This window comes from Bombyx mori, chromosome 17 (genome assembly GCF_030269925.1).
Source record: "Bombyx mori chromosome 17, ASM3026992v2".
Lineage (NCBI taxonomy): Eukaryota > Metazoa > Arthropoda > Insecta > Lepidoptera > Bombycidae > Bombyx > Bombyx mori.
The window spans coordinates 5,536,317-5,549,430 of record NC_085123.1 but is presented as its reverse complement, the minus strand read 5'-3'; the positions used below and the strand labels follow the sequence as shown (position 1 = coordinate 5,549,430).

The following is a 13,114-nucleotide window of genomic DNA, read 5'->3' as shown; positions in this document are numbered from 1 at the left end:
AAATAATATTCTTTTATAGTTTGAAATTAATGATTAACTCTTCACACTCATTGTTCATTCATGTGATTGAACGAGAACTGAACGCATCACTATTACTTTAAATATAGCAACATTATTTCACAAAGTGACATTAGCTACTGTCAGCTGGCTTCGTCTAATTAAAAATCCGACTATATGTCTAATAATTTGTGTTTTTATTTTACACGGTTAGGGAAAGGGGAAGGGAGTGACAACACTACAGAGAATAGAATATTATTTTACCTTTATCATATAGAAATTATCATAGAGAAATATATGTTATTACAATACTTTTTGGTGAACAATGAACTTATAATAATAGAGTTACCGAAATTGCGAAATGCTAAGTTTTATTTATTTATTGCTTAGAGTGGTGGACGAGCTCACAGCCCACCTGGTGTTAAGTGGTTACTGGAGCCCATAGACATCTACAACGTAAATGCGCCACCCATCTTGAGATACAAGTTCTAAGGTCTCGAGTATAGTTACAACGGCTGCCCCCCCGCCCTTCAAACCGAAACGCATTACTGCTTCACGGCAGAAATAGGCAGGGCGGTGGTACCTACCCGCGCGGACTCACAAGAGGTCCTACCACCAGCAAGTTTCTCATGTTTATTCAAAACGCCGTTCAAAATTTTCATATCAATTGCAACAAAGTAACTGAGCTGTAAAAGGGTCATAAATTGTACTCTGTTGGGTAATAGAGACGTGAAAAATGTGTTTTCCATATTAAGCTTTCAAAAATAAACTTTATTTAAACTATAATTTACGTAAACTATTTCAACTTTATTTTATTGTAATAGAATGTATGTATGTATGTGGTACAGAAATAACGACTATCATTGCTGTTTGATATCTAATATATAAAATTCTCGTGTCACAATGTTCGTTCCCATACTCCTCCGAAACCGCTTGACCGATTCTCATGAATTTTTTTATGCATATTCAGTAAGCCTGAGAATCGGCTACTATCTATTTTTATACCCCTTAGTGATTAGGGTTGTCCACCCCTAGCATATTTTTTTTATTTGGACATTTTTTTTTTGTTATAATGAGGTATTATGTAGTTGAATGAGGTTTTGTTATTTTTATTATATATTCCCTCATCGTTCACAGCACTACATACCTCTTTCACTCATTTACCACATCCTTACACAATTACAATAAGTTAGTTTTTTTTTCTACACTAGAAATTCCCTAGAAATCTTATATATGGCAAAACAATGTTTGCCGGGTCAGCTAGTATTTTCTAAAAATTGATATATCAAAACTAGGTTCTTAGTAATAAAGTTAGCAATTAAACAAATTACAATCTATGTGTATTTTATATCGAAACGATTGAATTATTTTATGCACACGGCAACAGCTGTAAGATGAATAAACTTTACTGGTGGTAGGACCTCTTGTGAGTCCGCGCGGGTGGGTACCACCACCCCGCCTATTTCTACCGTGAAGCAGCAATACGTTTCGGTTTGAAGGGTGGGGTAGCCGTTGTAACTATACTTGAGACCTTAGAACTTATACATCAAGGTGGGCGGCACATTTACGTTGTGGATGTCTATGGGCTCCAGTAAACACATAACACCAGGTGGGCTGTGAGCTCGTCCACCCATCTAAGCAATAAAAAAAAAACTTGGCATATTTAGATTTCACTATTAACATAGTTTCGACATTTAATTTCGGTTCGCAATGTTTTGTAAAATTGAGAATTGTAAAATTGGGAAAAGCATCCTGTCTTAAGCGAAGAAGAGTTCGAGGTGCAACTTAACCCATAGATACGACTCACTGAATTTCTCGCTGGATCTTCTCAGAAACAAACCTGCAAAATTATGATTTGCGTAATTACTGGTGGTAGGACTTTTTGTGAGTCCGCACGGGTGGGTACCACCACCCTGCCTATTTCTGCCGTGAAGCAGTAATGCGTTTCGGTTTGAAGGGTGCGGTAGCCGTTGTAACTATACTTGAGACCTTAGAACTTATACATCAAGGTGGGCGGCACATTTACGTTGTGGATGTCTATGGGCTCCAGTAAACACATAACACCAGGTGGGCTGTGAGCTCGTCCACCCATCTAAGCAATAAAAAAAAAACTTGGCATATTTAGATTTCACTATTAACATAGTTTCGACATTTAATTTCGGTTCGCAATGTTTTGTAAAATTGAGAATTGTAAAATTGGGAAAGCATCCTGTCTTAAGCGAAGAAGAGTTCCAGGTGCAACTTAACCCATAGATACGACCCAGTGAATTTCTCGCTGGATCTTCTCAGAATCAAACCCGCAAAATTATAATTTGCGTAATTACTGGTGGTAGGACCTCTTGTGAGTCCGGGCGGGTAGGTACCACCGCCCCGCCTATTTCTACTGTGAAGCCGGAATACGTTTCGGTTTGAAGGATGGAGTAGGCATTGCAACTAAGCTGAGACCTTAGAACTTATATCTCAAGGTGGGTGACGCATTTACGTTGTAGATGTCTATGGGTTCCAGTGACCACTTAACACCAGGTGGGCTGTGAGCTCGTCCAGCCATCTAAGCAATAAAAAAAGGTCACAATTCCGACCCAGTGATAGATTCGGCGAAGCACTACACTTGTTAGGGCAGATGTTAGAAAAGTCCTCGGTGATTAGTAGGAAAAAAAAAAAAATGTCTATTTCTGCCGTTAATCAGTTAAAAAGCAAATTGCCGTAATAGCATTATGCCAACAGTCTCATGTCTTAAGGTGGATCGTAGTGTTCAGGTTCTGATGTCTACAGGCTCTGTTAAGAGCTATACCTACTAGGAACATCATCATCATTATCCTGCCCTTCTCCCAGTCACCTGGGGTCGGCGCAACATGTTTTCTCCTTCCATACTCTTCTATCATATACCATTTCTTCGCTTACTCCCCTCTTACCCATATCGTCTTTCACACAATCCATCCATTTCTTCTTAGGTCTACCTCTTCCTCTAAATCCTTCCACATTCATAGCTAACACTCTCTTAACAACCTCATTTTCATTTCGTCTCATCACATGTCCATACCATCCCAAACGTGCACTCCTCAGCTTCTCTGTCACAGGTGCCACTTTCAGACTTCCTCTAACATATTCATTCCGTATTCTATCCATTCTCGTTACTCCACACATCCATCGCAACATTCGCATCTCTGCTGCATGCAATCGCCTTTCATACCTACCTACTAGGAACATCGTTAATTTTTCAACCAATTACGACCAACAACTACGAAGTAACTTTGAAACTTTGTAATGCCAAGGTCCATTCAAAGAAATCAGTGAAAACGCTTTGAATCTCGAGTTTCACTTAGTTAAATTAACAGTTACGAAGCAAACCGCTTATTTACGTAATGGAGGATTTTACAGAACTCGGCGCAGTGTTTGAACGTTGAACCATCAGTATTTGAATCTAATTTAATTTTGAAGTAAGTATTTCGAATGGAATTTCCTTAATCACGCCTGCTCGTTGAACAGTGTTGAAGATTAATTCAACAAAAGTGGTGATAGAAATAGAAATTGTAAACGTGCAGTATCTAGAAAGTATCTCTAGTGGGTGGACGGTGAAATTGACGGTTTCTAAGCAGAGATTTATTTATAAACTAGCTGACCCGGCAGACTTCGTAGTGCTTTAATCGATAAATAAAAGACACAAACAAACAAAAGGAATCCGTCTGACGGAGGGATATCAAATGGAAAACAACATTATTTTTATTTAATTCCGAGCATTTTCATATTTTTTCACCTTTTAAACCTTCTCTGGACTTCCACAAATAATTCAAGACCAAAATGAACCAAATCGGTCCAGCCGTTCTTGAGTTTTAGCGAGACTAACGAACAGCAATTCATTTTTATATATAAGTATATAGAAGAAGAAGATAGATAGAGATAATGTATAATTTAAAACAATGTCATATACACAGCTTCTAAAAAAATTGTTGTCTGTGGTCCGCTTAGATTTTACAGAGTAAATGTCGCCATACACAAGATCGAAGTTACAATAAAAAATTGCTTAGTAGCATGAAAATGAAAACCATATTAAAATTTGTCGCATGCGAAAATTGAAATTAAAACATCTCTCTCATGAATCGCATTCCCTAAATTCATTCGGCAAGGCTTAACGATATCCTATAACGAGAGACAAATATTTGTGATTTATTGATACCTATGCCGGCGGATAAATCATGTCCCCGATATTTTATAGGTTTTAATTTCGGCATTTTATGTTGTGATAACATCTGCGAGTATAATGGGACCGCCAGCCTGCGACGGCTTTACGGCAGCTCTTTATTAGTCCGATGTGGCAGCTCGTTTCCCCGCCAACTATGTTATTTTTGAGAACAACATCGGTTAATTAAACCAAACGACACTGTAGACGGATAAGTTTAATTGCGTTTCGGAAATAATGCTGACACGCCCGGGATTTTCGCTAACTCTTTGACAAAATAAAAAAGATATGTGGTGTCATAAGGCATACTTTTAGGAACGAAGTTCCATATTAAAAAAATATTAATTTTAAGTTCTATTCGAGGTATAAAGAAAATAAAACTGGAGGTTTCGCAACAACCCACGGTCATTCGGTAACGTGCGAACTTATTGTGGTACATTTCATTCACGGTTGTTTGCATAAGAGTAATTAGTGTATTGCGCAACGAACGCTCTGAGATCGTGGTCAATGAATGATAAAAAAATATGTTATTTTTTGTACTCTATTATAAAGTTAGGTCGTATACTGTGTGCATTACTAATTTGTACGTTATTACAAAGCTAAGTCATACACTGCGTGCATTACTAATAAAAATCTTACGTTACGGACGTTTTTTCCCGGTTAGGGTACCCTCAGCATCGTCCGATAAGGAACTTCGTTCCAAAATAGACAAACACTGGTATTCTTTTGCTTATACCAAAAGTATATTACTATTGTTTTTCTTTGGTATAAACAACGCTTCGGTACAAAAATGTATTTTTGTATAAAAAAACACTTCGGTAGACAACATGCGTGGTCCAAACACGGCGAATAAAAATCAACAAGCTGTGAGCTAAACAAGTTTGATCATGTTTGTATTACGAGTAAAACTCAATAAAAAATAACACGGAAAGTAAACTGTCGCGAAATTTTTAAAAAAATATTGTAGTGGACGAAGCATTTCATCAAAATGCAAAACAGAGCCATTTGCCGACCTCGACCCCGACCCGGGCCTCCTACCACCGCTTCAGCCAGAAAGAACTGAATTAACCGGACGAACGTTGAAAAACAGATAACTCGATTTGCATAACTGGCTCACACGCGCATCGGCAGATAACGTAATTTGCGTTGTTGACGGGTTAAAAGTTCAAAAAGGGTAATCAGTACATGTTGGTAACTCTTTTTTATTTTTCAACAATATATCGACGTTTACTCATCTCTGATGAATATGCTCAATTGTTCATGGAAAAATATAAGCATTTTGGAACGAAGTTCCTTATGAGACGATGCGGAGGGGTACCCTAACCGAGAAAAAACGTCCGTAACGTAAGATTTTTATTAGTAATGCACACAGTGCACCACTTAACTTTGTAATAACGTGCAAAAAATAACATATTTATGAATTATATATGTTTTTTTATAAATAATTGTGAATAAAATAAATTTTATAACTTTGCAAAGTAGTTTTTATTTATTTTTATCAATAAAAAAATCATAATAAAAGATGTATACCCGAATAATTATTTTCTTTGTACCTCGAATAGAACATAAAATTAGTATATTTATAATAAGGAACTTCTTTCCTATCCGGCGTTCCACGACACCACACATTTTTTTTTTCCTGCAGTTCTTATTTCTATTGAAGTATTGATAGAATATATTCGGTATTAATGTTAATTTCTATTATTAATATTCTATTCAAATGAATATAGCTACTAAATTATAGTGCAGCAAACGTTTCTATTATGTTTCACACAGTTCTTACTTAGATAGAAGCAAAGCGGCGAGTTGCTATTAACGGGTCCGACGTCTGCCCCTAGAGAACCTTTTCATCTGTCGAGCGAGTGTGATACTCGAGGCTCGAGCGACGAGAACACATGGAAAATGTCAAGTGACTACTTACGAATAGAAGGACCGTTTATAGACTAAATGTTTCGAGTCAAATAAAATTTATTTTCCTTTCAACTAAAACTATGCAAAATTTTGTCAGTCTACATATTATATTTAAATTGATTAAGATAAGCCGATGAACTACCATTTTTTCGTTTTTTTTGTTTTTTTTTTAAAACATATACATTTACTAAATAATACAATTCGATAGGAAATGAAATAATTCAATAGAAAAACGTAAGTTTTAACATTATAATATAAATTTGGTTATAAGTCTATTTTTCTTTGTTTCAAATGTCTGAAATAATTTTTCATAATCTAAATCATGAGGTGTCCATGATAATGCCGAAATTTCGATTTGCTACCGAATATTCCAATAGATACAATAATTTAACAAGAATCAACATTACGCTGAATTCATATCTAAAAATAGATGACAATTTTGTTTGGCGTATTTACTCGAATTGTATTTCCACTGATCTTTCTTAGTAATATCGTAATGTTTTTCCTATTTCATTTCTATTGGTCACATGTTTATTATTGTGCGGACACGTGATATATGTTTTTATTTAATCCGAATTAACATTATTATTGTTTTGTTAGTTTTCTTACCTTCTAATGTTTTATTATTACGCTTTTTAAAGCTCCGTGGTTTAACCTACGTGTGTAGGTGTGTAAGCACGGTTACGTGACACCTCACCGGATATATCTCCGTGTAGACTGTTTGTCCTCATTCACAACACTGATGGCATACAGATAGGGATGTTTGAGTTCACATTTCTTTGGTGACATTTGTTTTTTATTTAGATCACATGATCTCTTAAAGATATAAATCACTCGTGGTGTAAAATAAAATTCAAGATACTTCGAAGCGTTTTTTTTTTTTGGTTTGAATGCTTGGACAGTTGTCGGAATTGAATCATGTGTTTGTCTAATCAAGTCTCATGGTGGGTCATTAATGTTGTAATGCAAAGAGGATCCAATGCCAATTGTTAAAAGTTACCATTTGTGTCGTATTGTTTTTTGTCAAATCCTATTTGTATATTCCTTATTATTTGACTGAAAATACCGAGCAGTGTCATTTTTCTTTCCATTTTCCGTATTGACTTTCTTTTATATTTCGTATGTCCAATTATATCTTTAACTTTACTGGCTTCATTGTTACTTCAATAAAATCTTTATAGTTTTTATTTCTTTTGATCGGCGAATACTTCGTGTTAAGTTATTACCGGAGTATGACCATGCTTACGAAGGTCGCCATCCTCCTTAAGTTATGGTGTCAAAATATCAATTCTATTCTGACGCAGAGGATGGATATGGCATACAATAATTTTATTAGCCTCGTTACCAGTAAACACTGCGCTTCATTGGCTTCGTAAAACTAAAATTAAATTTATTCAAATGAAATTTGTCTGTATTCTTCTTATGGTTATTATATACGTAATTAAACTCAGATCTAAATCATTTATGAGATTATTATTAGTGTATGTGGTTTACGAGATATCAAAGGTCGGAGGCTAAAGTTGCTATGTATATGTTTATCTACAAATATTATATAATGAATGAAATAAAATGTTTTGATGTATGTCCCTGACCTAAATTTTATGTTTTATTTATTTATTTTGCCGTTTTATTTTCTATGTGGAATTGTTTAAAACGTGGGTAGGTATGACCCATAACGGAATCAACTTAAGGGAAGCTCCCATTTTAATTCAATACCGATATTATAATTAATGCGGGCAGTCCCGCGAGACATACTTAGTGTATCACCTAAATGACATTAAATAAATTTAAATAATATTTTTTCGGATGGTTCTGTAGTTTGTTTTCTTCTTAAATATCTATATATATATAAATGAATTGCTGTTCGTTAGTCTCGCTAAAACTCGAGAACGGCTGAAGCGATTTGGCTAATTTTGGTCTTGAATTATTTGTGGAAGTCCAGGAAGGTAAATACATATGAAAAAGCTCGGAATTAAATAAAAATAATAACAAATTTGTTTTCCCTTGGACGTGTCCCCCGTCGGACGAATTCTTTTTGCTTTTTGTTAAGTTTATTTTATACAAATGTTTATTTATTTATCGATTGAGGCACTACGAAGTCTGCCGGGTCAGCTAGTATTATATAAATATAATTTTAACCCGTGTACGAGTATAAATCTAGACAGATTTCACTCGTAGGTCTTGTACGATTATTACTTTTTGAATGTCGTTACTTACTACTCAGGAGAGAGACAGAGAGACAGAGAGAGAGAGAGAGAGAGAGAGAGTAAGAAACGAACGATCTAATTAGAGTTCTTTACGTCTGTTACATTTCTGAAAATCCTTTGTATTGCAGAATTTTATGCGTTCTTTGTTCCGGCAGTATTTTTTAGAGAGGCACATCGTGAGCGGTTTCCAACTGTAAAACTGTGCTGTTAAGGTCGGCTTTTTTTGAACGGCAATCTTGAGTATTGAGCTAGTGACAATCGACGGAGAGCGCAGCGGGAAGACTGTTCGCTAACGAGCCCCCTCCTTCGTCATTTTCATTTTATCGTCGCGCCGCCCCTCTCCCTACTATTTACAGTTCTTTTTCCATCATAAGGTAAGTGTCTCATTTTGTAATATTCTAATGAGAGAGAAATAAAAACTTCGCATTTCGGGTGCGGTTCGTGAATGTGACGCGTTTCGGAAAAATAAAAAAAAATCGGATTTCTGAGTTCGAATTTCAGTTGCGTTTTGGTGCACTTTTCGATGATAACTTATTTTGGTTTGATCCATATCATCAATGTGTTTTTTTATTATTATTATATACTATATATTGCTTACTGGTGGTAGGACCTCTTGTGAGTCCGCGCGGGTGGGTACCACCACCCTGCCTATTTCTGCCGTGAAGCAGTAATGCGTTTCGGTTGGAAGGGTGGGGCAGCCGTCGTGACTATACTTGAGACCTTAGAACTTGTATCTCAAAGTGGGTGGCGCATTTACGTTGTGGATGTCTATGGGCTCCAGTAACCACTTAACACCAGGTGAGCTGTGAGCTCGTCCACACACCTAAGTAATAAAAAATAAAAAAAAACGCAGACGTTGAGTCTGCTTGAGACAGCGAATTTGATTTGAATTCATTTATTATCAATAAAATAATACAAGAAATTGTTAAGACATTACAACAATTGACAATCTATACTAATATATAAATCTACAGTGGTTTTTACGGATGTTCCGTTCTGAACCATGCATCCGGTTGACTTGAAACTTGGTATTCATGTAGAAAATACATGTACTTAATGGATAGGCTAATATTTATATGAGTGTTGGACTCCCTAATAATAATGAAAATAAATAATAATGTTAATTTTAAATACCCAGCGAAGCGGCCGGGTACAGCTAGTTTAAAAATATGTACATAAAATACTCGTATTAATACGTATTCATAACACATAGAATCTTAATATTTCTTCTCGAACCTTTTTCGAATGTGTCGAGTCCGCACTTTTAAGAGCAGAAAAATGATAGGGGTTGGAAATATCGAACTGCTGAAGCTGCACTTACGGTCGGAAGCTTTGAGTACCGGATTAGCCGGTTTCAACTTTTTCGATTGCTCCACTTATAAAAATAAAAAGGCGACTGTCTTTATGTGAATACATATTTTTAATCTTACGAAAAACATTGAAATATAGTTGCATATAATATCGACTAGGTAAACTAAATATACATATTATATTTGTGGGAAACGGAATGTTTAGAGTGAAAGGGATGAATGTATGAGCAAGAAAGGGACGGAAAGGAGAAGATTAAGATGGCGATCGGGGATTAGAAGTATTTAGAAGTGTGAACATTTTACGAAGTGTTTTATGATATTAAATTTTGTTACATTTCCAAAAAAATGTTATTTACTTTGAGCTAATCCCACATATTTATAGTTTACTGTAAATAATTTCAAACCGCAAATTGAATTAGATGTTAAATGTTGTTTTTATTATCTACATTAAACCACATTATTAAATTGTAAAGCTATAACAGTGTAAGATGTGACGAACATCAAGCAGGACGGTAACAGAGTCATGTCTATGTCAATGAAGCCGAAACATCGCATTTTTATGTGATGAGTGCAAACCAATCTTAGCAGATTTGTTGCTGCTCTGTGAAATTCTGGATCTGTAAAAAGATAATTGAGCTAAAGTTTTATATTTCATTTCTTGTTGTCTTATGGGTAGAAGGTTTGACAATTGCGAAGCTTAATTGCCACCGAAACACGAATGTTAGGATGATGTGAGATAAAATTATGGGTTAACATGGACACATCACAGAACTACAGATAACAATTTTATTTTAGAGTGATAAAAGATAAAGGAATATATTTTAGCAACTTATTTTCTCGATAAATGGACTGTCCGTTTGATTTTATTTCGGTACTTGTATTTTTTTTTTTTTATTGTCTAGATGTGTGGACGTTCTCACAGCCCACCTGGTGTTAGGTGGTTACTGGAACCCAAAGACATCTGCAACGTAAATGCGCCACACACCTTGAGATATAAGTTCTAAGGTCTCAGTATAGTTACAACGGCTGCCCCACTCTTCAAACCGAAACGCATTACTGCTTCACGGCAGAAATAGGCGGGGCGGTGGTACCTATCCGTGCGGACTCACAAGAGGTCCTACCACCAGTAATTACGCAAATTATAATTTTGCGGGTTTGATTTTTATTACACGATGTTATTCCTTCACCGTGGAAGTCAATCGTGAACAATTGTTAAGTACGTATTTTATTAGAAAAATTGGTACCCGCCTGCGGGATTCGAACACCGTTGCATCGCTATATACGAATGCACCGGACGAATGCACCGGACGTATCCTTTAGGCCACGACGAAAGACGTAAGAAATCTTGAAATTATGGTAAGCGCGATTGACGTTTCAATTCGATAAATATAGCCACATCACTGCCCTCCGACTGGGGCGTGTGAACGCTGTCGATCACCCCAGACATTTGGTCAAAGCTATAATTGTATTAGAACAACACTATGCACACTATGCATTCGCAGCAAAAATTAATTAATTCATTCGCAGCGACTTTTTGGCGGGAACGCGAGGAGTAAAGTTGTGTGTTTTGTTATATTTTGTCTATTTAGTGTTTCTTCAGGTTTAAATGTGTAATAACGGTGGTTTATTAACTGTTTAGTATCTGTGAAAGTGCATAAATGTGGGAAAATGAAACAAAGCCGCTGAGTGTAACTTCTCGGGATCCTCCAAAAAGTCCACTGAAAAGGTCTCCCTAAATGACCATGATGATATTTTACTGAGATTAAATTTCATCCCATATCATCTCATTAAAATTCATTTCATTTCATATCATAAAATCTTTTATATAAAAGTATATATAAAAGATTAGGCTGTATGGTATGATACCTTTGCCTTTCCAGTTGGAAAAATAAAACTACTCCTACTACTCATTCGCAACAGAAATATGTAGTGTAGTGTTACCAACTATAGACAGGAAATTAGCGTAAGAGAACGTGTGTAATACCTTCAAGTGAATGTAACAAGAACTTGCTCAGCTTCCTTCTCAAATTTTCGGCGCTTTTCTGAATACGTTGTCCGGCTTTAGAGAGTAGTAACAATGCAATCAGAAAGCCAAATAACGATATTAAATAGCTTAGCGATTTCACAACTGAAAACTTACCGCGCTGTAATAACAAGTTTGATTAATTTCTTTTTACTTATAATTTAGATTATATACTTTTATTGTTGTCATTATTTTTAAACGAGATAACTTACTTCAATATTAAAACTTGTGATGCCATACAACAGGATGATGTAGTACAAAGTTATTGTGGTAATCATAATTGCTAGCTAAAACGAAAAAAAAAACAGTACATTATTCATGTCATGAAAAATAGGTTATATCTTGGTGTGTATTAAATATTTGTTATTTTGAATTGTATTTAAAAACGCGAGAATGAGATTGAAGTCTACGGTATATCTACATGGGTATATTTAGAATGGTTATTCTTGTAACTGCTTCCCACAATAGAACCGTGTTTTTATTTTATTTTTATTTCTTAGATGGGTGGACGAGCTCACAGCCCACCTGGTCTTAAGTGGTTACTGGAGCCCATAGACATCCACAACGTAAATGCGCCACCCACCTTGAGATACAAGTTCTAAGGTCTCAGTATAGTTACAACGGCTACCCGACCCTTCAAACCGAAATGCATTACTGCTTCACGGTAGAAATAGGCAGGGCGGTGGTACCCAACCGCGCGGACTCACAAGAGGTTCTACCACCAGTAATTACGCAAATTATAATTTTGCGGGTTTCATTTTTATTACACGATGTTATTCCTTCACCGTGGGAGTCAATCGTGAACATTTGTTGAGTACGTATTTCATTAGAAAAATTGGTACCCGCCTGAGATTCGAACATCGGTGCATCGCTCAACACGAATGCATCGGACATCTTATCCGTTAGGCCACGACGACTTTTGTCGTCGTGTTTGCTTTGCTACTCTTTAAAAAATTAAATTTTGTAATAAACCCTTACTTGTGCGCGAAAAACGGTGTCACATAAATTCGCACTCCTTTTGACGTTCATATAAGCGTCCGTCCATTTTTCGAACTGTTTGAAAATATCGAAATATTTAAGTTTCCTTTTCTTCGCTGAGCTCATGATGTTTTTCTTCGAAATATCTATGTATAAAAACATCGTGCAGTCCATTGATATTGCGATATAATCCAGCTGTTCCGAAACTAGATGCAGTACCACACAAGCGGTACTGAATTCGAATAAATATCGGGCATTGCACATAAATAAGTTTGTGTAAAACAAGTATTCAGTGAAATAGCCGCGGCACGGGGTTGAGTATTCGCCAATAAGGTCCGTATATATTAACGTTGAAAATTTAATAACACAAAAAAGTACAATTATTACTGTGGCCATTTTTTGTTTCCTGTTCCATTTCTCTAGGTGGTCCACGTCGAGATTACGATTACGATAAAACGCTTTGAAATTCAAGAACAGTTCCGTGAATCTGTTCGTTTTGTACAAAGCTAAT

The 13,114-nt window shown here is 35.9% G+C and overlaps 1 protein-coding gene across 1 annotated transcript; it reads right to left on the bottom strand.

The window, feature by feature from the left end:
• Positions 1-10,049: 10,049 nt before the first annotated feature.
• On the bottom strand, positions 10,050-12,729 carry LOC134200511 (uncharacterized). Its single transcript, XM_062673504.1, has 4 exons — positions 12,604-12,729; positions 11,838-11,912; positions 11,587-11,746; positions 10,050-10,219 (listed from the first exon to the last, which is right to left on the bottom strand). The coding sequence occupies exons 1-4, from the start codon at positions 12,727-12,729 to the stop codon at positions 10,050-10,052; spliced, it is 531 nt and encodes a 176-aa protein (XP_062529488.1).
• Between the last annotated feature and the right edge of the window lie 385 nt (positions 12,730-13,114).

What these genes read in the sequence shown, in the direction of transcription:
- LOC134200511 (XM_062673504.1), bottom strand. Translation starts at nt 12,729, where the DNA reads ATGAGCTCAGCGAAGAAAAGGAAACTTAAATATTTCGATATTTTCAAA. An exon ending in TCACAAGTTTTAATATTGAA is followed by an intron (nt 11,747 to 11,837) that starts GTAAGTTATCTC and finishes TTGTTATTACAG; the next exon opens with CGCGGTAAGTTTTCAGTTGT. An exon ending in CTTGTTACATTCACTTGAAG is followed by an intron (nt 10,220 to 11,586) that starts GTATTACACACG and finishes ATCTTTTTACAG; the next exon opens with ATCCAGAATTTCACAGAGCA.